This window comes from Mixophyes fleayi, chromosome 10 (assembly GCF_038048845.1).
Source record: "Mixophyes fleayi isolate aMixFle1 chromosome 10, aMixFle1.hap1, whole genome shotgun sequence".
In the NCBI taxonomy this organism is placed as follows: domain Eukaryota; kingdom Metazoa; phylum Chordata; class Amphibia; order Anura; family Limnodynastidae; genus Mixophyes; species Mixophyes fleayi.
Genome location: NC_134411.1, coordinates 99611513 through 99635227, shown reverse-complemented (window position 1 = coordinate 99635227; position 23715 = coordinate 99611513). Strand labels below are relative to the sequence as shown.

Sequence of the window (23715 nt, the reverse complement as noted above, 5' to 3'; positions counted from 1 at the left end):
ACAGATAATACCACCGTAGTGCACAGGTCTTTTCCGAGGAAATTGACTCATATATTACAATATATTGGAATATATTGTTCCAACCAACAAGAAATTGTTGGATGGAAGAATTACTTATCGAACAAGGAAAGGGAGCTGTGTGAAAGGGGTTAATTCACAAGGCATGAAGAGAATTGAGCTGGGTGAAAGTATTGACATATATGGCACGCTGAGTGGAAGGGTTAATGTTTTAGCAGAAGAGAGGAAGAGGTTAATTTGTTGGGCAGTGAGATGAAGAGCTGGACAAGGGGTTAATACATGGGGCAGGGAGATGAGGGGCTGGGGAAGGGATTAATACATGGAGCAGGGAGATGAGGGGCTGGGGAAGGGGTTAATACATGGAGCAGGGAGATGAGGGGCTGGGGAAGGGGTTAATACATGGAGCAGGGAGATGAGGGGCTGGGGGAAGGGGTTAATACATGGGGCAGGGAGATGAGGAGGTGGGAAAGGGTTAATACATGGGGCAGGGAGATGAGGGAGGTGGGAAAGGGGTTAATACATGGGGCAGGGAGATGAGGGGCTGGGGAAGGGGTTAATACATGGAGCAGGGAGATGAGGGGCTGGGGAAGGGTTAATACATGGGGGCAGGGGAGATGAGGGGCTGGACAAGGGGTTAATACATGGGGCAGGGAGATGCGGGGGCTGGGGAAGGGGTTAATACATGGGGCAGGGAGATGAGGGGCTGGGGAAGGGGTTAATACATGGAGCAGGGAAATGAGGAGGTGGGAAAGGGGTTAATAATGGGGCAGGGAGATAATAGGGCTGGGAAAGGGGGTTAATACATGGGGCAGGGAGATGAGGAGCTGGGGGAAGGGTTAATACATGGGGCAGGGAGATGAGGAGCTGGGAAAGGGGTTAATACATGGGCAGGGAGATGAGGAGCTGGGAAAGGGGTTAATACATGGGGCAGGGAGATGAGGAGCTGGGAAAGGGGTTAATACATGGGGCAGGGAGATGCGGGGCTGGGGAAGGGGTTAATACATGGGGCAGGGAGATGAGGGGCTGGGGAAGGGTTAATAGGATTGGAGCAGGGAAATGAGGAGGTGGGAAAGGGGTTAATACATGGGGCAGGGAGATGAGGGAGCTGGCTAACCTGTGACACTCCAGGTGTTGTGAAACTACAAGTCCCAGCATACCCCTTCCAGCAATAAGCTGCTATATATTGGCAAGCATGCTGGGACTTGTAGTTTCAGAACACCCTGGAGTGTCACAGGTCAGCCAACACTGGGTTAATATATGGGGTAGGTGAGAAGGGAGCTGGGGAAAGAGTTAATACATGGTGCAGGGAGAGGAAGGCGGTGGGGTAAGGGGTTAATCCACGGGCAGGGAGGGGGCTGTGAAGGGTTAAAGGGAGGGGGACGGCCGCATGCGCACTGGCCGCAGCTATTGTTACAGCCAGCAACAAGCAGAGTCAGACGGAGGCAAGCAGCTCCCGGGGACGGGGGCAGATCGGAGATCCAGGGGGCAGATAGAGGCCAGCCATGACACTAGTTACCCCAGCTGTAGACGGGGACAGGTCTGATGACCAGTCACCCCGGAGACCTGAACAAGGGGCCCCCACCGCTCCCCTCCCAGGGGCCACAGCCCAGGAGCCGCTCCCCAGCACCCCAGTACTGCCCCGTGTCCCCGCCCCATGGGGGGTAAGCAGAGCTCGGGCCGCCCGCTCCCGGGCGCAGTTCCCCGGGGTGTCCTCGGATGACTCCCTCGGTCCCTCCGGCCTCACACTACGGACACTACCGGCCGGGCGGAGCTATGGGGCTGCGGAGCCGCTCCGGTCTCCTCGGTGTCCGGCCTGGAGCCCCCGGCCCCCGGCCTCCCCTTCGGCCTGTACCGGGCAGGGCCCGACCCCGACAGAGGAGGCAGCTCCGGGGCCGAGGAGGGCCGGGGGGGCCTGTACCTGGGGCCCCCGGGCCTCCCTCACCGACACCCTGCAGCTGGCCCCCAGGTGGGATCGGAGCCCAGAGCGGTGAGTGAGCTGCCCCTGTGCTACCTCTGTACCCCTGGTACCTGCCCCCCTGTGTGTGCTGCCCCTGCCCCACTCCCTGGTAACTGCCCCCCTGTGTGTGCTGCCCCTGCCCCACTCCCTGGTAACTGCCCCCCACTGTGTGTGCTACCTCTGTACCCCTGGTACCTGCCCCCCTGTGTGTGCTGCCCCTGCCCCACTCCCTGGTAACTGCCCCCCGCCCCTCCTTCCTGTGTGTGAGCTGCCCCACTCCCTGGTAACTGCCCCCCACTGTGTGTGCTACCTCTGTACCCCCCGGTACCTGCCCCCCTGTGTGGTGCTGCCCCTGCCCCACTCCCTGGTAACTGCCCCCCACTGTGTGTGCTACCTCTGTACCCCCGGTACCTGCCCCCCTGTGTGTGCTGCCCCTGCCCCACTCCTGGTAACTGCCCCCCACTGTGTGTGCTACCTCTGTACCCCTGGTACCCTGCCCCCCCTGTGTGTGCTGCCCCTGCCCCCACTCCTGGTAACTGCCCCCCACTGTGTGTGCTACCTCTGTACCCCTGGTACCTGCCCCCCCCCCCTGTGTGTGCTGCCCCTGCCCCCACCCCCCTGTGTGTGCTGCCCCTGCCCCACTCCCTAGTACCTGCCCCCCCCCCCCCATGTGTGCTGCCCCTGCCCCACTCCCTGGTACCTGCCCCCCCCCCCTGTGTGTGCTGCCTCTGTACCCCTGGTACCTCCCCCCCCCCCCTGTGTGTGCTGCCCATGCCCACTCCCTGGTAACTGCCCCCCACTGTGTGTGCTACCTCTGTACCCCTGGTACCTGCCCCCCCCTGTGTGTGCTGCCCCTGCCCCACTCCCTGGTACCTGCCCCCCCCCCCCCCTGTGTGTGCTACCTCTGTACCCCTGGTACCTGCCCCCCTGTGTGTGCTGCCCCACTCCCTGGTAACTGCCCCCACTGTGTGTGCTACCTCTGTACCCCTGGTACCTGCCCCCCCGTGTGTGCTGCCCCTGCCCCACTCCCTGGTACCTGCCCCCCCCCTGTGTGAGCTGCCCCACCCCTGGTAACTGCCCCCCACTGGTGTGTGCTGCCTCTGTACCCCTGGTACCTGCCCCCCCCCCCCCGTGTGTGCTGCCCCTGCCCCACTCCCTGGTAACTGCCCCCCACTGTGTGTGCTACCTCTGTACCCCTGGTACCCTGCCCCCCCCTGTGTGTGCTGCCCCTGCCCCACTCCCTGGTACCTGCCCCCCCCCCCCTGTGTGGTGCTACCTCTGTACCCCTGGTACCTGCCCCCCTGTGTGTGCTGCCCCTGCCCCACTCCCTGGTACCTGCCCCCCACTGTGTGTGCTACCTCTACCCCTGGTACCTGCCCCCCCCCCCCCCTGTGTGTGCTACCCCTGCCCCACTCCCTGGGTAACTGGCCCCCCACTGTGTGTGCTACCTCTACCCCTGGTACCTGCCCCCCCCCCCTGTGTGCTACCCCTGCCCCACTCCCTGGTAACTGCCCCCCACTGTGTGTGCTACCTCTGTACCCCTGGTACCTGCCCCCCTGTGTGTGCTGCCCCTTCCCCACTCCCTGGTACCTGCCCCAATCTCTATATGTGCCCCTTACTGTGTGTGTACTGCCCCACTCCATGGTACTGCCCCCCACTGTGTGTGTGTGCTACCTCTGTACCCCTGATACCTGCCCCCTTCCTGATACTCCCTCCACATGTCTCGGGGCCCCCTTTATAACTATGCCCTCCTGATAGCTCCCCCTACACCACCATCACATGTGTGCTTCTATCCCATGATACCTGCTCCCTATTGTGTGTGCATGCCTCTGTCCCCCAAATACCTGCTAACCTCCTGATACTACCCCCCCCCCCATGTGCACCTCTGTTCTCCGGATACCTGCCCCCTCCTGATTTGCCCACCGTTTATACCTCTGACCCCCAGATACCTTCCCACCCCCTGTGTCTCCTTTTTCCTCACTACTTCGCTATCACCTTTACCCCTGATTCTTAAATAATCCCGTGTGCACCTACCTGCTATGTATATACTCTGTATCAAGTGTCTCCTATATATCTGTGTGTACAGTATCTTATCTTATTTATCTAGACCTATCCTTGTATATATCTCACACTAATATCACATACTCTATATCAATATCACATAGCACTGCCATCATTTATGATCAATCGAACATATATTTACATACTGTGTGTATGTGTGTGTGTATATATATATATATATATATATATATATATATAATATATATATATATATATATATATATATTATATATATATTCATTCCAACCTCCTCTCCCCTCTATGTATTGCCATTCCATTGGCCCGATGCGGTACAGGATCACGCGTATGTCATTACTACAAGTTGCGCCATGATGACTGACACAAGAATGTTTATTCATTTACATCACACCTTTGGCTGCATAACCTTAAATCTACAATCTAAGATGTTATAGGGATCTATAAGTAAAATGCATTTTATTAAACTAGTTGTCTTGACCATGTAACTTAACTATTCACTAGGAACAGTGCCCCATGCCTCTCAGAAAGGCCTAATATCGGTTTCAGTCCACAGTACAGTTTGCTCCACTGTGGGTAAACGACGGGTGTTTTTGAAGCTGACACTATTCAGTTTGGGGTTTGGGACGGGGAAGGGGGTCTCTAGTCCACGGTCGCCAACTTCAGGCCTCACAGTAAGTTGTGTACAACCTTGTACTGGAGCACTGTGCCCATTGCTTACAATCAGGGATGGATATGTTGTATCTCCTCGTGTAATAAGGTCACGTGTGACGTAACACAAGCGGGGAGCCTGGTTGTTGATTTATGTGGTGTGTCTCTGATTGCCACATGTTCTGCATGGTAACCCGTTAACGCTCTGCACAGATGCGTCTGCGTAGCCTCGTGGTTTCCTATCGGTCCTCGGTGCTGGGACATCTAACCACGCACATATCTGCTTCCTGCATCCTCCACACAGTTACTGTGCACTGCCCTCCCCCAGATCACTAGTGTTCTCCCTCTTAGTGTAGTGAGGTTGTCTATGGGTTTGTCCTATGGCGGCAGATCTTAGACACAGCATTTTGTGTTATACCAGTATCAGTACCAGTATCTTTTCTACCTATGTTTAGCCTGTATTTAAAGTAACTCTGTCCTCCTCCACTTCACCAGCCGTCCAGACCAAACCTTACCTGTTCTGGCAAAACTCATAATGCCACATATTGTCCTTTACCCTGGCACATACAGGGGTCTATCGCATATTGCTCACGTTGGTCATTATTTCTTATTGCAATGATAAGACAAATTAATAATTTATTAAAATGATATTTGCCAGGACAGCGAATAATCTGTAGTAAAGTGATGTGTTCTCTCCAGCACCTATTCCCAGGTGCTCCACCCGGCTCTTGGAGTCCAACAGAGTCCTATTATAATAGAATAAACCTTTGGTTTCCCCTATTAGATTGAGCATTACAGCCAGCAGTGTGTGTTACACCACTGACCACCGCTTTGATCACCCTGGCTGGTGTGGGCAATAACCTCCAACATTGTTCAATATTATTGCAAATTATTACAGCTGCTCCCACATGGCGGCTACTTAATGGTACCCCGGCTGGCGACATTTTCTGGGGAGAACGCTGATTAGAGATCTCTTGCTTAGGGGTACCTATGGCCAGGCTGAATTTGTGATGGGGGGGGGGGGGGGGCGCAAAGCCTGCCGGGAGGGATCCTAAGATCCTTCTCCAACGTCTTCCCATAAACCTAGCTAGCGCTGTCTTCATCTGACATTAGCTGTTGGGGTTAAGCTCTGAATTTCAGGAACTTGATATATTGGTATAACTGCAGTCCCCATAGAGACTATGGGGACTGGATTTGTGATCAGAAAGGCTCTGATAGCTGCTGCCATCCTCTTAATAATAGCCATTGTTGTTTGGAAAGGCAAGCAAACTGCAGTGTTCGGGGGATTTAAACCTCTTGGGAGATTTATTAGGCCCCATATTATTGTGAGAACCACTGCGACTTTGGAGGAATTATTGTCGCTGTCACCTGACTTGACTCCAGATAGTCGTATCTCTTGTCTGACCCAACAAGGGGCAGTTTGGAAGATTTTTAACCTCCAAAGGTTTCGTGTGGCTGGCAGGGGGGGAAATTTAACCGTGGGCTTCCTGGGCATTGGTTGTCAGTGGTTTTACTATTTGTGAGAAAGGGAACATGCACATTCAAGAGTTACGGTCTGTCCAGAGTCCCTCTTTATAAAATTGGCAAGTTGTAGGCCGTAGTCCAACGCTATAAACTTCTTTATTTCTTATAAAGCATCGCCCTGGTCCGTGCTGATAGGGGGGGATAAATGTCTCTATTCTGATGATACAACATTATTCCATTCCGTTTCCCTGTTGTGCCGCCATGTGTTGTGTGATGACACCGTTTCTTCCTTGTGCGTCCATGATTGTGCGTCGCTTGTGTCTATTCCGGGAAGAGAACATCGTCGTCTTGTTGAGCTGTTGGAAATTGAGAGCATGTGGGCTAAGAAGAGTTTTGGTTTCTTGTGCAAATAAATGCCTGGATGGTCCCTAGAGGAAAGGGGATTTTTTTTTTTTTTTATTGAATTTAAAAAGAATGTTGCACAAAATCTAATCGGGAGGGTTTTGTTTTCATAACTCGTAGTGAAATGACTAATCGAAAAACTATCATATAATACTGCATGTCATCCTGATATATATAATAATAATCTATCGGCATGTACTGGAACTGACTGACAGAGTTCGTATAAATTCCCAGGATTACACAAGAGGAAATACACATTCTCTCTTTTATTGTTGCACAATTCTCCACTGCTGGTTTTTGGTGGGGGGTTGGGAATGTCCACTCTGTCTCTTGTACTTTAAAGAAATGTAAAAATAATAATGGGAACTGCTTTACAATTTTAAATATCTTGATAGAAGCCAGGAAAGATCCGTTGACCTCAATACAAATGACTCCCAAAAGTTAAGCTGGGTACACACTACAGAATTTTCCACCAACTTTTTATGCCGATCGATCTTACATGTGATCGATGTTCCGATCGCTCGGTCCATGGACTGCATACACACTAGCCTTGTTTAGGACGATAAAGGGAAGAGCGGACGTCCCTTTAGCGACTTTTTACAGCCATGTTGTCGTGAGCAATGACTGTAATTTCGTACTCACTGTTGTGGATCGGTCGGAAGGTTATACACACTACACAGCGGAAACGAGATTGGAACGATAATATTAAACGGTACGACCAACCAAATGAGCTGACAATCGTCCATTTGGGCAGACTTTTGACCATCGTGTCACTGCCACACACTGACCCGACTTTTGAACGAGCGGAAGTATGTCGGCTGATTTAGCCGATTATTGGACAAAAACCGTGTAGTGTGTACCCAGCTTAAGGCACCAGCCTAATCTGTCGGGGATTTTAAAGTGTTAAATAATCAGTGAAGCTCATCTATACATTATGTATCTCCTATAACTGTTGACACCGCCATCTAATCTCATTTTTGTTTAGTTCCAATTCTCCCTTTACCCCAGTAGCGGACTCTCTACATTAAACGGTCACCAGCATGTTTGGTCCGTGAATGCATTTGTTGCTCTCCACAGTCAATCCTGGTGCTTTAATCACTGGTCTGGCACATGGTAATATTCTCAGGCCAGACGATTGGGAAGATATCGCAGTATGTAATCATAGTCTAGTGATCAGAGAACGTTTGTGTAAAGGGTTTACTGGTCATGACACCAGTCCAGCCCTTGTAAAGTCGGGATCTTGGATCTTTTAACCAGTAAACCGTGCACAATACACAGTGTGTGTCTCTCCGCTGGGAAAGGTTAAGTTCACATCCAAAGTTACAAGGTCTGTTGTAGTGGAAATCATGGTGCTATTGGCTTGTAAAGGAACAGGTGTCACAAAGCTTATTATAACTGTTGTCCTTGGCTGGGGAATATTTCCATAAACTCGTGATCAGTGCTGACATCTTTCCACCGACACTTTCACACGCACCTCGTACTAACCAGGATCTGTGGAGGTTCCTGCAGAGATGGAACTAAACATTGATGGTACATATCTGTCCCAGGGGACGAATTCTGCTCTCTAAGGGGTATAGTTACTAAACTGCGGGTTTTAAAAAAAGTGGAGATGTTGCCTATAGCACCCAATCAGATTCTAGTTATTTATTTAGTACTTTCTACAAAATCACAGCTATAATCTAGTTGCTATAGGCAACATCTCCACATTTTCAAACCTGCAGTTTAGTAAATATACCCCTAAGTCTTATTTGTGGGTGAGTGGTTTAATGCAGGACCTCCCATCAATTGTCGGATCTCACGATTTTTTGGTTCCAAGGACCGTTCCATCTTGCACCATTTTTCTTTTCTGCCACTGCTGTGTGCCAATGTGTCCTAGATGTGCTAGGAACTGCTTTGTGTTGGTGTCATTGCTCTGTCGCTTACCGTCCAGCCAGGTCACTGCAGTATTTGTCCGAAAGTGTATGACAATAATACTGTGACCTGTGAGGTGGTCAAAATTGACTGAAATTGACTTGAAATTAGTGTTATTGAGGTTAATAATAATGTAGGAACAAAAAAAGAGCAAAAATATCTGAATTTAGCATATTTTAGGATTTTTTTCTAAACAAAACACACAAGGGTGGTTTAACAAGACACAAAGCTAATCCAGATCCAAAACCAGTTCACGGGGGTCAGTGAGCATCTCTAATTTAAAGGGGTACAACAGCTGCGGAGTGTTGCACCCATCAACGTATGTGGTTGGAACTAAAACCACATTTATAAGTTTGCCAATGTTTTACTTCCAGTCCTGAGCCCATTAAGCAGACCTGTTCTTTCTGTGTCTCGTATACCCAGGGATTTTATTTTACAGCTGCAAACTAATTTCAGGACTAATCCAACGGTTTCAGCTCAGCTTTTTGTTTAGCATTTAATGGGTTGTTTGCTAATTATAGGGTTTAAAGGATTTTTTTATTTTTTTTTTGGGCATAAAACGGTTTGGTGCAGACTTTCATAAAGAACATTTGTTTCATCAAGGGATAGATGGGGCTTCTCGGTGTGACATAACATCCAGAGAAGTGTTCAGAATAATGCTCAGTCGAGCCATAGGCTGCTGTGTATTTAAAGTTCACCTGCATTCGGCGGTGGCAGCCATTGCTGAACCAATATCTGGCATCTCCGTGTACCTGTGGAAGGATAAACTGCATTCTGAAGTCTATTGGTTTATCCCCACAATATGGTTGTCTTCACCTTGTATAGGTGACTGCTCTATATTAAGTGTGGGGTGTCCGAGCGTCAATTTGGGTAAGAATTGATCACGTTAAGGTCAGTGACTTATTCCCTAGGCGGGTATCAGGCTCCATAGATGGCAGGACCGGGTTAGTTTATGAACACAAACATTGGAGTCTGTGCCTTAGTTGTGCTTTCAGTACAGTAGAGCTAGTCCTACACAAATGCTGCGTTCTCCGTTGTTGAATCGTATTTCTACAGACTTGGGTCCGTAAGCTGACCAGATTTGCGTAGAATTGTTCTTGCGCTGCCGAGCCGGCATCCTATAAAGGGTTGCGGAAAAGATAATGCATTACACACGTGTTATAAAAAGACATCTTGCAGCGTTCACAAGTGTAAAGTCTCCCATAGTGACGTATGTAATCTTGTTATCTAAATCTTTTGCTGCTATTGTCCTCTGCTATCGGCCACAAAGGCGCCCTGCGGAGTCCTTTTTAATAGGGTTACTGACAATATGGAGATAGATTTTTATTTTGTTTTTAAATATAAAAACATATCTCTATCAAAGCTCCTCACCCCTCCTTCGCAGAACGCAGAAGTACCGTCCCGTCTATAGGGCACTGTCCTGGTAGGATCTGATGCCATCCTTAAAGCTGGTGAACCTTCCCCTGTGTGTGCAGTTAGTGATATGCCAGTTATTTCCTGCATCTTACTGGGCTTAGTAACACACAGCCGTCCATTGTTGTCAGACAGCTCTTTAATCACCTGTCCTTTAACACATCATAAACCCAGGTGGGGATGGAAGAGGTTAACCCTCCGCTTGCCAGCTGTCTCTGTAGATCTGGCTTGTGGAGTTTATTTTGGGCGATTGTCTGGTCACCGCTTGGCCTCTAGGGCACTAACTGGAGGTCAGCGGCTACCGTAAGGCCCCAGGCAGAGGTGGTGATCCTCAGTCTGCCCTGTCCTTTCATCAGGGCTGGGCCGGGAAGTTGGGTTAATCTGTGTAATTATAGTTAAGGTTGTGTGATGAATTGAAGGCTTCAGTGATCACACGGAGCCGGGCAGGGACAGCAGAGAACAATACAGAGCTGCACTTTCAGGATTTATGTTTTGCAGAACAAGTTAGTCGTCCAATGTATTCGTTTCTCCTGTGGGAGTTGGGGAGAGATTTGCAACCAGTGAATTTCCAGCTGCTATGGAACTATAAATCCCAGCATGCCCTTCCATCTTCTGGCGAGTTGTTTGTTGCAGGACAGCTGAAGAACCACACGTTGCTGTTCATAACTACCCTTTGCTGAGAAACTCGTATTGGTCCTCCTGCTTCTCCAAGTTCTCCATTGGCTCAACACTTCTCCCGATTGAGCAACAGCCAGTTTCCATAGACCACTGTTCAAACGCAGCTCGCTTGACTGAGCGGCAGAGGGAATTCCGTGACGGCAGAAGGCGTAGCTAGATACAATGCTTTGCTGTGATGGGGCCCAACGCGTTTCGTCATCAATAATGACTTAATTAGGGGGGATGTTGGATATCAAATGCTGTCTCTATCGAATATCAAATAGAAATGCGGCCCTATCGAATATCAAAGGCACAATGGATAATTTATCAAGCTGTTACAGGCATATATCTACTTAAATTCCATGAAAAAAAAAGTGTAATATACATTGAACAATCTACTTCTTACGTAATCTGGGTCTAGATTCTCCGCATGTGATAAGTTCTCAGGAAGTGATTGTCTCTGTGGCTGGGAAATAAGAACTAAGAAACTCCCAAACTGACGAACGATTTGCACCAAATCGGACTGTTGTGTCCGTGTACACAAGACAACTGGCCATGTGTGGTCTGTTTCCGACACGACCGATTGATCCTATATTTCGAGGGGATCACGGTCGATTGACTGATGTTGCAGCCTGTAGATATTTATCAGTAAAATTAAAATCCAACTTGTATAAAGTGTGGGGGGGGGGAGGCCCATTTCAGTAGTTGCTTTGCTGAAAATGAAAGTCTGAGATGTTTTAACTAGAAATGACAGGACAGGAAACTGGTTAATGTGTGAAGTTTCATTAGACATAAAGGGTGGGGGCTGGTAGTTTCCTTTCTTTACATTTCTCTACCCCCCCCTGCTGTATCCTCTCTCCAGTGCATATGACTCCTATAAACCGCATTAATCACAGCTAGATAATGTCTCTCCGCACCTCTGACTTGTCTATAATGCAGCGATGTTCTCTAGTCCAGATACTGAGGGTGTGTTGTGAATATCTTACTGAGCTCTGGAGAGCGGGGCCTATTTTTATCTCCAGTTTCTGCCCTTTGGTTATTCGTAAAGTCATCTAAGAAAGTCTCAGCCCTGCACAGGATGTATATTGGGTACACGGATTCCATTACCGCCCGTCATCTAATTATACGGCTGCAGAACTTGTCCTGTGCAGAATAATGCCAGTGATTGTGTTCTGTCGCTAACCGTAGCTCGTTACAATGTCTCTGCGTCTCCTTGGAGTAGAAAGTCTTGTTCTGTTACATTGTTACCACGTGCGTTTCTGTACGACTGATACAATGTCCTAATTTACTATCCTTCTACACCCCAGAAACCTTGTGATGAGTCATTAACAAACATGCAAAGCTCCTGTAGATTTTTCTCTCGCCCCCTAGTTAAACTTCAGGGTAGTAATGACTGATTTGTGTATACATTACTGGGGCAGGTAAGATGCTCTAAACACTTTGTTCAGTTAAGTGATGAGGATCTCGCTTAACGCGTATCGTACACTGATTGTCACGGTAGTACTTCTATGGGGGGGATTCAACGCAGTGCGCGGTGCCACCGAACTGCGCCTACATGTTCGAATGCGCACATTTCCGCCTATGACGGTAAGAAATCTCTGCTCGTTTTTCTCTGCACCGCTGTGGGACAAAATGGGGGGAGGAAATGAGCAGAGCTTTAGTAATGGGGGATAACATAATCACCATTTATTTATATAGCGCCACTAATTCCTCAGCGCTGTACAGAGAACTCGCTCACATCGGTCCCTGCCCCATTGGGGCTTACATTCTACATTCCCTAACACACACACACACACACACACACACACACACACACACACACACACACACACACACACACACACACACACACACTAGGGTCAATTTAATAGCAGCCAATTAACCTAACAGTATGTTTTTGGAGTGTGGGAGGAAACCGGAGCACCCGGAGGAAACCCACGCAAACACGGGGAGAACATACAAACTCCACACAGATAAGGCCATGGTCGGGAATCGAACTCATGACCCCAGTGCTGTGAGGCAGAAGTACTAACCACTAAGCCACTGTGCGGCCCAACCACTTAGCCACCCCTCCAAAAAAAAAATGAATCCTCAGATTTGATTTGGGTACCTGCACACAGGTTTTTTTGTTTTGTTTTGTTTTTTGGCCTGAACACCGGGCTAGGTCTGTATACCGTATGTCTGAATTGTGATTAAGATTGCTTATAAGTTTATCCGACAACTTAATTACCCGATATCCCTCTGTGTGTGACCAGCTTGAGCCCTGGAGGTTTGGGAACTGTAATTACTCAATGTCATACTGGTGTCTCCGCTTCTAGAATTAGTCATAAATTGATATCTGTTAGATTCTACAGTATGGAAGGGGAGGGAGCGGATAGGTTTGGGGTAGAAATGATTAAATCACCTTTAGAACAGATCTGAAGACAACCAGAACATTGGATGTGTTTATATTCTACACGTTCCTGTACACGTTATTATGTAAATATCTCATTGTAAATCCTCTGGGAGTCACTTGTCCCATTTACCTTTTGGTAGCTGCTTTGTGCTCATACAATATATCTCTGGCTGATGTTTACTAACTGGGCTCTTCTACAAAAATAGCCCATAATGGTGCCAAGATTTGATTTAATGTAAATATAAAACTTATGCTTAAATGGCTCTATCGTCCTAGAAAAATACTTTATTTAACCAAGAATAAAAGCTAATATTTGTATTGATAGTCAAACAGTTTGCAAAGGTTCCATTAGAAATAAAAAGGATTACAATTTTTCTTCTGAAGGGGTTTTGTTTTGAATGTTGGCTCAATTTTATCCATGTTCAGTTTAGTAGAATAATCTTTGACAGAGCTAACGCCTAGTTCTGTACAATGATACCGGCTTTATATAATAGCACATTGTTCAGAACTGTGGATTGTGACAATTGATGTCCTGGCTGTTAAAAAAAATAAATGAGGTTTAGTATATTTCTGGTTGTGAAACTATTACGCCATTTACTGACAAAACGTTAATACTCGGATTATTCTGTCCGTCCGCTGGTCGTTCAGCATGGCACAATCGCCAAGGCTGACTCTGATATATAATAAAATGTGCCATCCGGCTTCTCGGTTCAGTCGGTGTTGAACGGCGAGCGCTAATTATAGTAAATATCGACGCTCTAGAACGATCCTCTACGCACAACGGAGGCAGCTGTTTTGTGCGCTGCTCCAATATTCATGTGAACGTAGCTTATCGATTCATTACGAGCTCTGAGGTGTGAGGCACACAGTGCCTCAGTGGTGATCTGTATATTGACCCAACCCATAAAACGGTGGCCTTGGGTAGACTTACCCACCTTTAAGAGATTTCCTATTAAGGTCACCGCTCCACTTTATGGCTATTTAATTTGATGTTTCATGAAGCAAAACGATGGCTCAGACTTGACAAACTTCATATATGTAGAAGAATAAAGTTGTGAAGACAAACTGTGTATCTGACCTTTATAAAGAGAGCTGAACGTGAGATATATATATATATATATATATATATATATATATATATATATATATATATATATATATATATATATATATATATATATATATATATATATATAGCGCTGTCTCTTCGGCTCCTGCTGATTGGCTCCATGTTAGGCTGCCGTTGTGTACAGATTACGTGTGTTCCTTATTCCTGCATTGTCTGTACTTCTGCCCTGCGGCACTTTCTGATCTTTTGGTGATTAAGCCCTTTACATTAACAGTCATCACGTAAGCTGCGTGTCACCGTACATGCGTGTCCGCTGCCCATCTCATGTCTCACCCTAGTGACACATTTAAATAAAGCACCTGTCTGATGCCGACTATCTCGTCTGACTGCTTTCCAGGTGTCCTCAACCTCCGCCCATCTCCTGCCTGGCCAACCTGTATTTCTTCAGGTGCTGACACTACAAGTCCCAGCATGCACTGCCAGCTATCTCCTGGTTATTGGCTCTCAGGGCATGCTGGGACTTGTAGTTTCACGACACCTGGAGAGCCACAGGTTGGCCAGGCCCTGCTGTACACGGTGGAGTGAAGAGCAGCAGATATTAGCGCGTTTTACGGCTCGGCTGTGCGGTTTCCCCTGGTGCGCTGTATCTGGCGGCCGTTTGGTTACCACCGCGGGGTGGCCTGTTCCTGTCGCTGCTTCCTGCAGCAGCCGTACGTGGAAGATCTGCAGAGGACGGGGAACAGCTGTTTCACTAACACACAAGAGTTTGGAATGAAACAGGATGTCAGTTAAAACCCCACCGGGAAGCGGTTTCCTCGGCATAGAAGTGTGTCAGGCTGCCAGCGGGGGAAGTCACAGCTGCAGGACCCTTATTATCCCCCCCCCCCCCCCTTAGTGTGAAATGTCATAGAAACCTAGCGGACCACTCTCGCCCTGTGATTTTGTACTGCAGCTGCTGGTTAGACAAGTCTGGCGTCACATTCGGTGGTTAGCTTCAGAGGGCATCCTGCGCAAGGAGAAATGGGTCACTGGGCGCCATACGCTCTCCGTGCCTATATAAAGGGCAAAGGATAACTGCCCTAGGCATTAGGTCCTTGTTGCTGCCTATGACGCATGGCATCAATCTGGCATCTAAGGCTGCATGTGTCAAATTGCAGAGGTCTATAAGGACTAGTATGGACTGACTGCCTTTCATCTGGTCTCCCAATGACCTCTCACCCGGGCAGTACGGATCATTGACCGTGTTGCTTTTTAGTCATTTTTGTTCAAATTGGTGTCAGCTGGGATTTGCAGCCCTAATGAGCCAGATTAAAATCACAGCAAATAAATAAATGCAGTAGATGGGGGGAGATTGGTCCAAAACAACTAGATTGAGCCTCAGGTCCTCAAAACTGAAACACACTGGTCAGGAGAGAGGTCTGGCAGATGGTATTTCTGTGCAATAGAATAAAGATTTGTTCCTCATCCTAAACAAGTCCAAGGGACGTTTGTGGATCTGACCCCATCATTCCGAACAACTCAGTGTAACTTTTTTTTTTTTTTTTGCCATTGAGCACGTTACTGTAACGTACACTCCATGTAAATACGTGACTGCGCTGCCCTAGATTGTAAGCTCCTGAACAGGGACTGCTCCTTCTGTATACTTTTAGATGTCTGTATTGACTTTTTGAATGTACTCTTGTCCTGCATTTACTACTGTAAGCTTGGAACTGCTGGTTATATATTAATGACTTTTATATTTGTGATACATTCTTCATTTAAGAGCCATCTTAACCCTTGGGTGCCCAGCTCACGTGCTTATGGATCATTAATAACCTTCCGGCTTCTAGTAAACTAATAAAGGTCCTAGATTTCCTTTGTATCCTGTAGATTTGGGAGCGAGATCACATCCTGTAATTAAAGGGAAAAGGTTTTGGGGGGTTTGAAACCATACAACCTTCACGTGACCTCCGGGTCTGAGCTTTGTATGAGATACGTTTGATGAAGATACTATTGTCTTCTTATTGTCTTTCATCCTAAAATAAAAAAAAAGTTGTACCCATCATCTACACAATCTTAACCAGTATTTATAAGAATACAGCTATTCCCTCATTGGTATAAGGTACCACTGGCATTGGTTAATAAAATGATAACGCTGTATATCTGCTAGATCTTCACCCAGTGTGTCTGCAGTGACCGATCGCTCCTATGTGGCACCAGCGATGCAATCTATTTAGAAATGTATTTTATTTGTGCTTGTTCAGGCCATATTGTGTCTGTGCTGTTCTGCTGTCCATTCCTTCTAGGACCTGACGTCTTAGTAGCCGGGAGCCGTGTTTTGATTTATTGCCGCGTGTCCGTCAGGAATACATGCAAAGTGCGGCCATAACATGAAAAAATACTAATTAGGGAGTCAAATAGAGCTGGTTGTCCATTTACATAGTCAAACTCACAGGACGGTCCCATTAGTTCTTCCATGGACCATTAAATCCCTGATCTCGGTCTTCATAGGTGATGAGTAAAATGTGTTTTTTGTTTTTTCCTAGGTTTCCGGTGTCCTATATGTTCCAAGTCTGTGGCCTCGGATGAGATGGAGATGCACTTTATTATGTGCCTGAGCAAACCTCGGCTGTCTTATAACGGTAAGTACCAAACCATCACCACGGAGCGCTCGCTGGGGTCTTAAGGATTAAAACTCTCCTTTTTTCTTTCTTCTTTTTTTTTCCTGCGCTGATGATATTTAAATATGACTTACTGGTGTACGTTGCAGCCGAGACATTTTTATAGATCAATAGGGTCCTCTCTGAGCCAGATGTAAGTAGCCTGGTGTTCTCCAGCTGTGGTAGAACTACAAGTATCAGCATGCCCTGGCACAGATTAAGGCAGGCCTGGTCAGCCTGCAGCTCTTCAGGTGTTATGAAATTACCCTGCCTGCTTTCTGCTGGCAGCGCACGCTGGGACTTGTAGTTACACAACACCTAGAGAGCCACAGGATGGCCAGGGACCCCCGCCTAGGCTATGTATAGGGTGGGGGTGATTAGACCTGGGTTGCTTGTGAAGGGACTGACTGCTGTTGGCTTTAATCTGATTTTATTCTTGCTTCTATACCAGTTGGTTACGGTATCTGTGTCACTCGTTCTAGTCTTGTCTGCACAAAGCCTACAAATAGCTCGGCTGATGAATGTCTTCCAGTTTAGCGCTCGGAGTCTCGCTGTGCCTCTATCTCGGGCAGCAATAACATGACTCGTAGTGACCCAGTAACCCATCCAGAAATGGATCCTACCTCATACAGGAGGAATTCGTACGAGTCTGTCTGTTCCTGCTGCGAGCCAGAGCGAGTGTCAGTTTCTCGCACAACGTGTCAGGACAGGCTGCTATAGAGCTTCCCTTAGGAGACAGTATGTGGTTGTGTTAGAGACACTACACTGACGGAGTAAGGGGCTGTCCAGGAGATTCAGGGTCTCTACGGAGCTCAGGAAGAGCCGTTCACCTTCCCAAAGGGAATATTACACCTTCTTATTGTAGGGCTCTTCTCAGATGCAGGAGTTGTAGTTTTATTAAAGGTCCTTTTAACCTGGTGATCTCTGCTTGACTGTCATACAGGGAGCCTTAGTAATATGTGGATTATGGGGAAAGCTACAGTCTGCGCTTATGTTATATATAGATCTTTTTGAAGCTATGCCACCCCCACTTCCTGGTACAGGCTGATGTCAGTTACCCCCTCCTGCTAGACCAAGTCCATATTCTCTAAAAACAAAATGTAAAATTTACTGTCTGCTTTCAGCCGTAATTTGCTCTGTTACGTAGAAGGTCTCTGCCCTGTAGTGTTGATTATCCTGTACATGACCCGTTATCGCCCTGTATAAGACACTGAGTTTTGCACCTTTTCTCTCCCCTTTCTCCGCAGACGATGTTTTGACGAGGGACGCGGGAGAGTGCGTCATCTGCCTGGAAGACCTCTCGCAGGGGGACACAATCGCCAGACTGCCCTGTCTGTGCATTTACCACAAAAGGTAACGCTGCGTCTCTCTCCGTCTGATATCGCCAGTCTGATATTGAACATACTCTGTTTTTACTCGAGTACTGGAGTTTGTGTGGGTTATTTGTGCACTGTGGCTGCTTGTGGTCACCTCACTCTGTAAACGCCGGTGTGCCGTGTCTGTGACTAGTTGTCCCGGTTACCTGGGGCTCGGCCTGGTGTACGTGGATGTTACTGTAGTAACCTGGAGTCTGCTGTCACAACCGGCCTGGGGGTAATTACTGATGAGCAGCTCTTAACCCTTCCTGCGCTGAGCCGCCTGCTTTCCCTGTCACTCCTGCCCAGGTTTTCCATCCGTCCCAGGCTGGGTGCTGCTATATCGCTTCCTGTACAGTAGTTTGTGAAGGTTCTTGTGAGTTATGGAGCAGCGAATAAGCCTTTGAAGGCCGCTGGGGACCAGGGGCCAACGCCTCAGTCCTTACATTATTATTTTTTTTAATACCTTTATTGGTGCAAGAAAGGCTGGAACAACTTGGTACAGAAAGTTTTAGTGATGCCTTAGCAAAGGTGGTAATTGAATGTATAATATATGTATATCTGCCCTCATGCATTCTCCTGCTGTCTGTTTCCTTTCTATCCTAACTTATCAAACTGGATGTGTTAACTACAAAAAGTGGAGACTCTCTTTAAGCTAAATCTACATAAGAACGCAGCCGAAATGTGCTCTAGCGCTACCAGTGCGTCATGAAATAAATATTGGTTCATCACAGAGGAGGCGGCCATGTTGTGAGATGAACCAATATTTGTTTCATGAGGTACTGGTAGCGCTAGCGCATGTTTAGGCTGCGATCTCGTGCTGGTTTAGCCTACAAATGGCCGCCTTCACTGTGTACCTTAGTGTGACGATGGTATTTCTGTCCTGTTGTGAAGAGGTTGCTACTTTCGCCTCAATATTGGTTCGGTCCACAACATGGCTGCCGTTGTGTTTATTTTGGCGATTGGTGCGATGTAAATCTTTCCTTGTTCCCCTCTCGTCTCAACTATGTTCCTGGACCGGTCACCTAGGTCGGCTCGTCTCACTGTTCTACGGATAACTCCGCAGAAAGGTGCTGTAACCCGTAGCGGCCAATGGTAAGGATGCCGGTCTGGTTGCTATGGGTTACGGTGCTGTTTTGCGCAGTCGTCATTAATGCTCCCATTGTGCATAGTGGACGTTCTGTATGTGACGCGCTCTCTGCTTTCTGCCCTCAGCTGTATAGATTCCTGGTTTGAGGTGAACAGATGTTGCCCAGAACATCCTTCTGATTGACCTGCAGCCGCTCTGGCTGACTTTCTTTTAAGGTACGTACATTACCCCCCATCCTAAATGCTGTTACCCTGTTACTAGACATCTGTATACTTGTACTGTCAGTGGCTTATTCCGGGATTGAGGGTCAGTGTCTGAAGCAATGATCCATCGTCCCGGGTGGTATCCAGTATCCGGTGCTGCTCCTGTACTGTAGAGACAAGTTGTCCAACTTGGGTCAGGACCAGCATCCGGTGCTCTTCCTCAGTCCGCTGAGGGCGATGCACCGGATGATAGCGGTCACCTTCCTGCCACATTCACTGGTGTTCAGTAATAATCCCATCTATATTGAGATGTTTATTACCAGACTACACACAGTGACTTAGTGGTGTGGGGCCAGTATAATATAATGGGGTAGTGGATAAGTTGAATAGCCTCTCATCTGAGGTGGTAGAGAATAATACAGTAGAGAGATTTAAACATGCTTGGGATAGACATAAGGATATCCTTACAAATAACGAAGGATCAGGTTTGAGGTTACAAAATGGGCACATGAGGAAAGTGTTCTCCCCAGAAAGCGCTGCTAACCCGGTGGCATTAAGGAGCAGCCGGGTGGGAGCAGTTGTAGTAATTTGCAATAAAGCTTAAAAATGTTGAAGGTTATTGCCCACACCAGCCAGTGTTTAGACTGGTGGTCAGTAGTGTAACACACACCCCTGGCTGTAGTGGTCACATAGTGCCTGATCTAATAGGAGATGCAATGGTTTATTATATTATAATAGGACTCTTTTGGGCTCCAAGAGCCGGGTGGAGCACCCGGGGAATAGGTGCTGGGAGAACACTGCTAGATGGGCCAAGTGGTTCTTATCTGCCGTCAAATTGGGGACCTTTCAGCAGAGTATCGGTTATGTTATGCAGTAGTTGTGCTTCACCATGTAAGGTTCTAAGACAAGTGTGTAAGTTGAAATGTGCTTTGTGTTAGTGTACGTATCTGTTGTGTAACACTACGGACGCTTCTCCTTCTTTCCAGAGCACTCGGCTTCACCCACTTTAGGAACACAGAGCCTGGATTCTGTGCCCTCCCAGGGTTGTCTGAACTGCTTTACACACACGTCCCCTCCTTCATGCGCTCCTTCCTCAAACCGGAGAATCGGGGAGTAACCAAAAGCCAAACTGAAGACTCTTCCCATCATCATCTTTAAATACTCGTGGGGAGATGGCGCCGGGGGGGGGGGGAGAAGCCAGAGGAGCCGTCTTTACGCAGCTCGTTAATGTCCTCCCAGGCTGGCCACGCTGAGATGTCTTAAATCAACGTTACTTGTGCTCTTGCCAGTTGGGGGCCCGGGGGCTGAACCGGTCGGGAAGGAGGGATATCCCTCTTTTTTTTCATCCCTCTACAGCTATCGAACACGTTGGGATACGTTGTAATCCGTGATGCCAGGACAGACTTTTATTGCTGGCAATTTGCACTGAACATGACGCGTTTAAGGGAGAGAAGAATCCTACGCACGCCCGGATCCTGTTGTAGCGGGATGGAGGTGAAGGGGATTTTTGATGGCGTGTTAATGTTATTGGCAGGTGACCTTATCAAGGTGTCTTCTCTAAACCAGGGTTATTTTCCAGTGCTTCCCAGATACTGGTTTCTAGATGTTCACCACTGACGGACTGAGAAGGGTCCTGCTCACCCACGGCCTTGTCTGGATCGAGGGTCCTGCTCACCCACGGCCTTGTCTGGATCGAGGGTCCTGCCCGTGGTGTAGATACAGAGTCGAGGAGGCAGTTGTGACTGTGTTTAAAGGATTTGGGTTTTATGAAACATTGGGTGGTCTGTTTACCCCACAAGCTCGTTTTTTGCGCCAATATCCCCACCCCCCTCCCGTATATTATAGTTAGGATAAATGAATTATTTCTGCTGGATAATGTCAGACGACACATGTCAGAGGTGATCAGTGTTTAGGATTTCTGTTCCCATCCCTAAATTTAGTTGCAATCCACCCTTTTTAATTGCCTATCCCCCCCCTCCCCTCCCCTACATCCCCTCTTGCAATGGCCAGTGGAGACTTTATTAGGCTCTACACTGCGGAGATAAACGCAGAAGGTTAATACTAATATAACTTGCTGGATACTCGGACTCGTCGTTGTAATAATTACATGTCTGTGAAGATCGCGGTTATGGATCAGACCCTGCAGGCATATAGGAACCATTTCTGGCTCTTGCTTCTTCTTTTTTTTGACTTGTTAAATTCTGCTCCCAGTAGGGCAAAAAAAAGGTGCTGCTAATTCACTGTATTGTGACCTAAGGGGACAGTTGCTTTATTTGAGGGGGGGGAGGGGCTGTTACCATGTGTCAGTACACACAGGTCTTTAATGAAGTCTAGAACATAGAAGCCATTGATTGAGGTGTATCGTTGGCACGTAGACAGGACTAAGACTTCAGATTCACGTCTGCTGTTTTGCCCATGCTCTTCAAATTCTAGCACGTGCCAAATCAGACGGATTTGCGGCTATTGTAGCTTTCAATTTTATAGCCTTTTGCTGAAAATCTGGGCGGGGGGGGGGGAGGGGTCGGTCGTCTACTTTGGGGCACATAGAGGGGAAACATTAGGGAACCTTGCAGCATACTGCTCTGTATTATAGACCCCGACTCCCTGTCCTCTGCTTGGCCAAATAAAGTTGTGCACCTTTTGAATTTAACTGAGGACTTTAATAGTGTAAATTTAAAATCCTTTTTTACACCCAATCCAGTGATCCAGTCCCCCCCCCCCCCCTCCCCCTCCCCGGATGCTGTCACGTCCTCACTTCTCCTTATTTTGGCCACTAAAGGACACTGTAGTGGGTGTTTTGTTTAGTAGTTTGTCTCCACCTAGTGGTAAATGCTGGTATTTTTTAATTTTATTTTTTTTAAGTGGGAGTTGTCACTCTTTAAAGGGGCTTTGATCACCTAGAGGGGGACAAGCTGATGCCAATTGATGATTTGCCAATTCTTTTATCCACAAATGACCAGGATGCACTTGTTTGAAATTTTATATATAAAAGTTTAACTTGAAGTTTTTGAAATATTTTTTTCCCCTCTACTATGGACAGAAAGTTAATTGCTTAAATATTGCCAATCTAACAATCCAATCTTGAGTCATTTTATAATCTGTCTGAATGATAAAGAAAAGAGCTCCACATGTTCTACAGACATAGATAAGTGAGCAGGGATAGACTGCTGTATACATATTTGGCATTAACCCTGGGGTGGGGGGGTTTGTTGGAGTCTTGCACTGTCTCCAATCCTTATTGCTCCAAAACTGCTGGAATTACCCTTTTTTGGGAGGGGGTGGGGGGAGGGGTTGCTGACCTGGATAGAAAAAAAAAAAAACACTTTGGGGAGAGACCCTAAAAGCCAAACATCATTTGCCCCCTTGTCATTTTTTTTTGTTAATTTTCTAAGATGGGGAGTTGAGTTAGACTGTGTTGTATATCTGTTGTTATAAAATAAAAGAATGAGTCTACACTGGCATCTGTTATAATATTACACGATACGTTGTGTCTGAATGTCGAAGCTTTTGACTTTGCATTACTGAGATGTTTTTTGGGGTTTTTTTTCTTTTCCACATTGATCTTTTTAAAAATGTCAAGTACACATTTTGTTAAAAAATAAAACCTATATTATAATAGATTCACATGTGCACGAGTTACAGGAGAAAGATCAATACTGGATGTGGCGAAACTCACATTGCTGGGTATTTTCTACTGCACTTTGGCTCCATATAACATATCCTTTTGTTCTGTAAGTCGGACACAGACTTCAATATATTTTATTCTGCTTTTGGTGCCGGAGAAATAGATGGAATCTTAGAAAAGGTGGGTGGATGAACACTGGTACAAACGTTAGGATTTTATTAGTCTATATCTGGCCTGTCTGATAAATGGAAAACATTACATCTGATTTAATTCCCCTCTAATTTTGAGATGTAATCATGGTTACTGCACCTCTCATCTCTACTCCCTTCAACTCTGGAGCAGCAATGTGAAAAATGCAATGTTTTAATGAAATAGGAGCACAAGGAGGTGTCAGTTTTGCTTTATAATTCTGTGTGATATGTTCCCTTAGTCTGTGACCAACTAAATAATTTTTTTCAAACTTCTAGAAGTGTTATGATGGACCTGAAGCTGAAACTTGGTATTTTCTTACTGCTAACCATGAACTAACACAGCCACAGGCTAGCAGCATTTCCAGTTCATGTAGATCCCTGTTTAATTTTTTGCAGAGTACACGTGAACTTAACTGCACACGTGGTTTGTGCAGCTTAAATAGAGCTGTGTAATGGTATATGAAGCTGTACGAGTTATAATATTGTGATGCAATTAAACCACTTACGTTGACTGTGTTAAAAGACCCATCAAACATCTCGGTGCAGTTTTTATGGAGATATAGATTTTGTGCAATGTTCTCTTACACCGTTCTTCCCTAAGGTTCCACCAGTTAAGTGAGTGTTTGATGCTCCAGAAT

At 47.0% G+C, this 23715-nt stretch overlaps 1 protein-coding gene across 1 annotated transcript; it reads left to right on the top strand.

The window, feature by feature from the left end:
• The first annotated feature begins 1411 nt into the window (after positions 1 to 1411).
• On the top strand, positions 1412 to 22714 carry ZNRF1 (zinc and ring finger 1). The gene is given in 9 exon segments (XM_075189277.1): positions 1412 to 1742; positions 1744 to 1812; positions 1814 to 1939; positions 1941 to 1988; positions 1990 to 2005; positions 16500 to 16595; positions 17861 to 17966; positions 19184 to 19273; positions 20248 to 22714. Coding segments are annotated over 8 exon segments (741 nt in total). The 5' UTR covers positions 1412 to 1520; the 3' UTR covers positions 19242 to 19273; positions 20248 to 22714.
• Positions 22715 to 23715: the final 1001 nt, after the last annotated feature.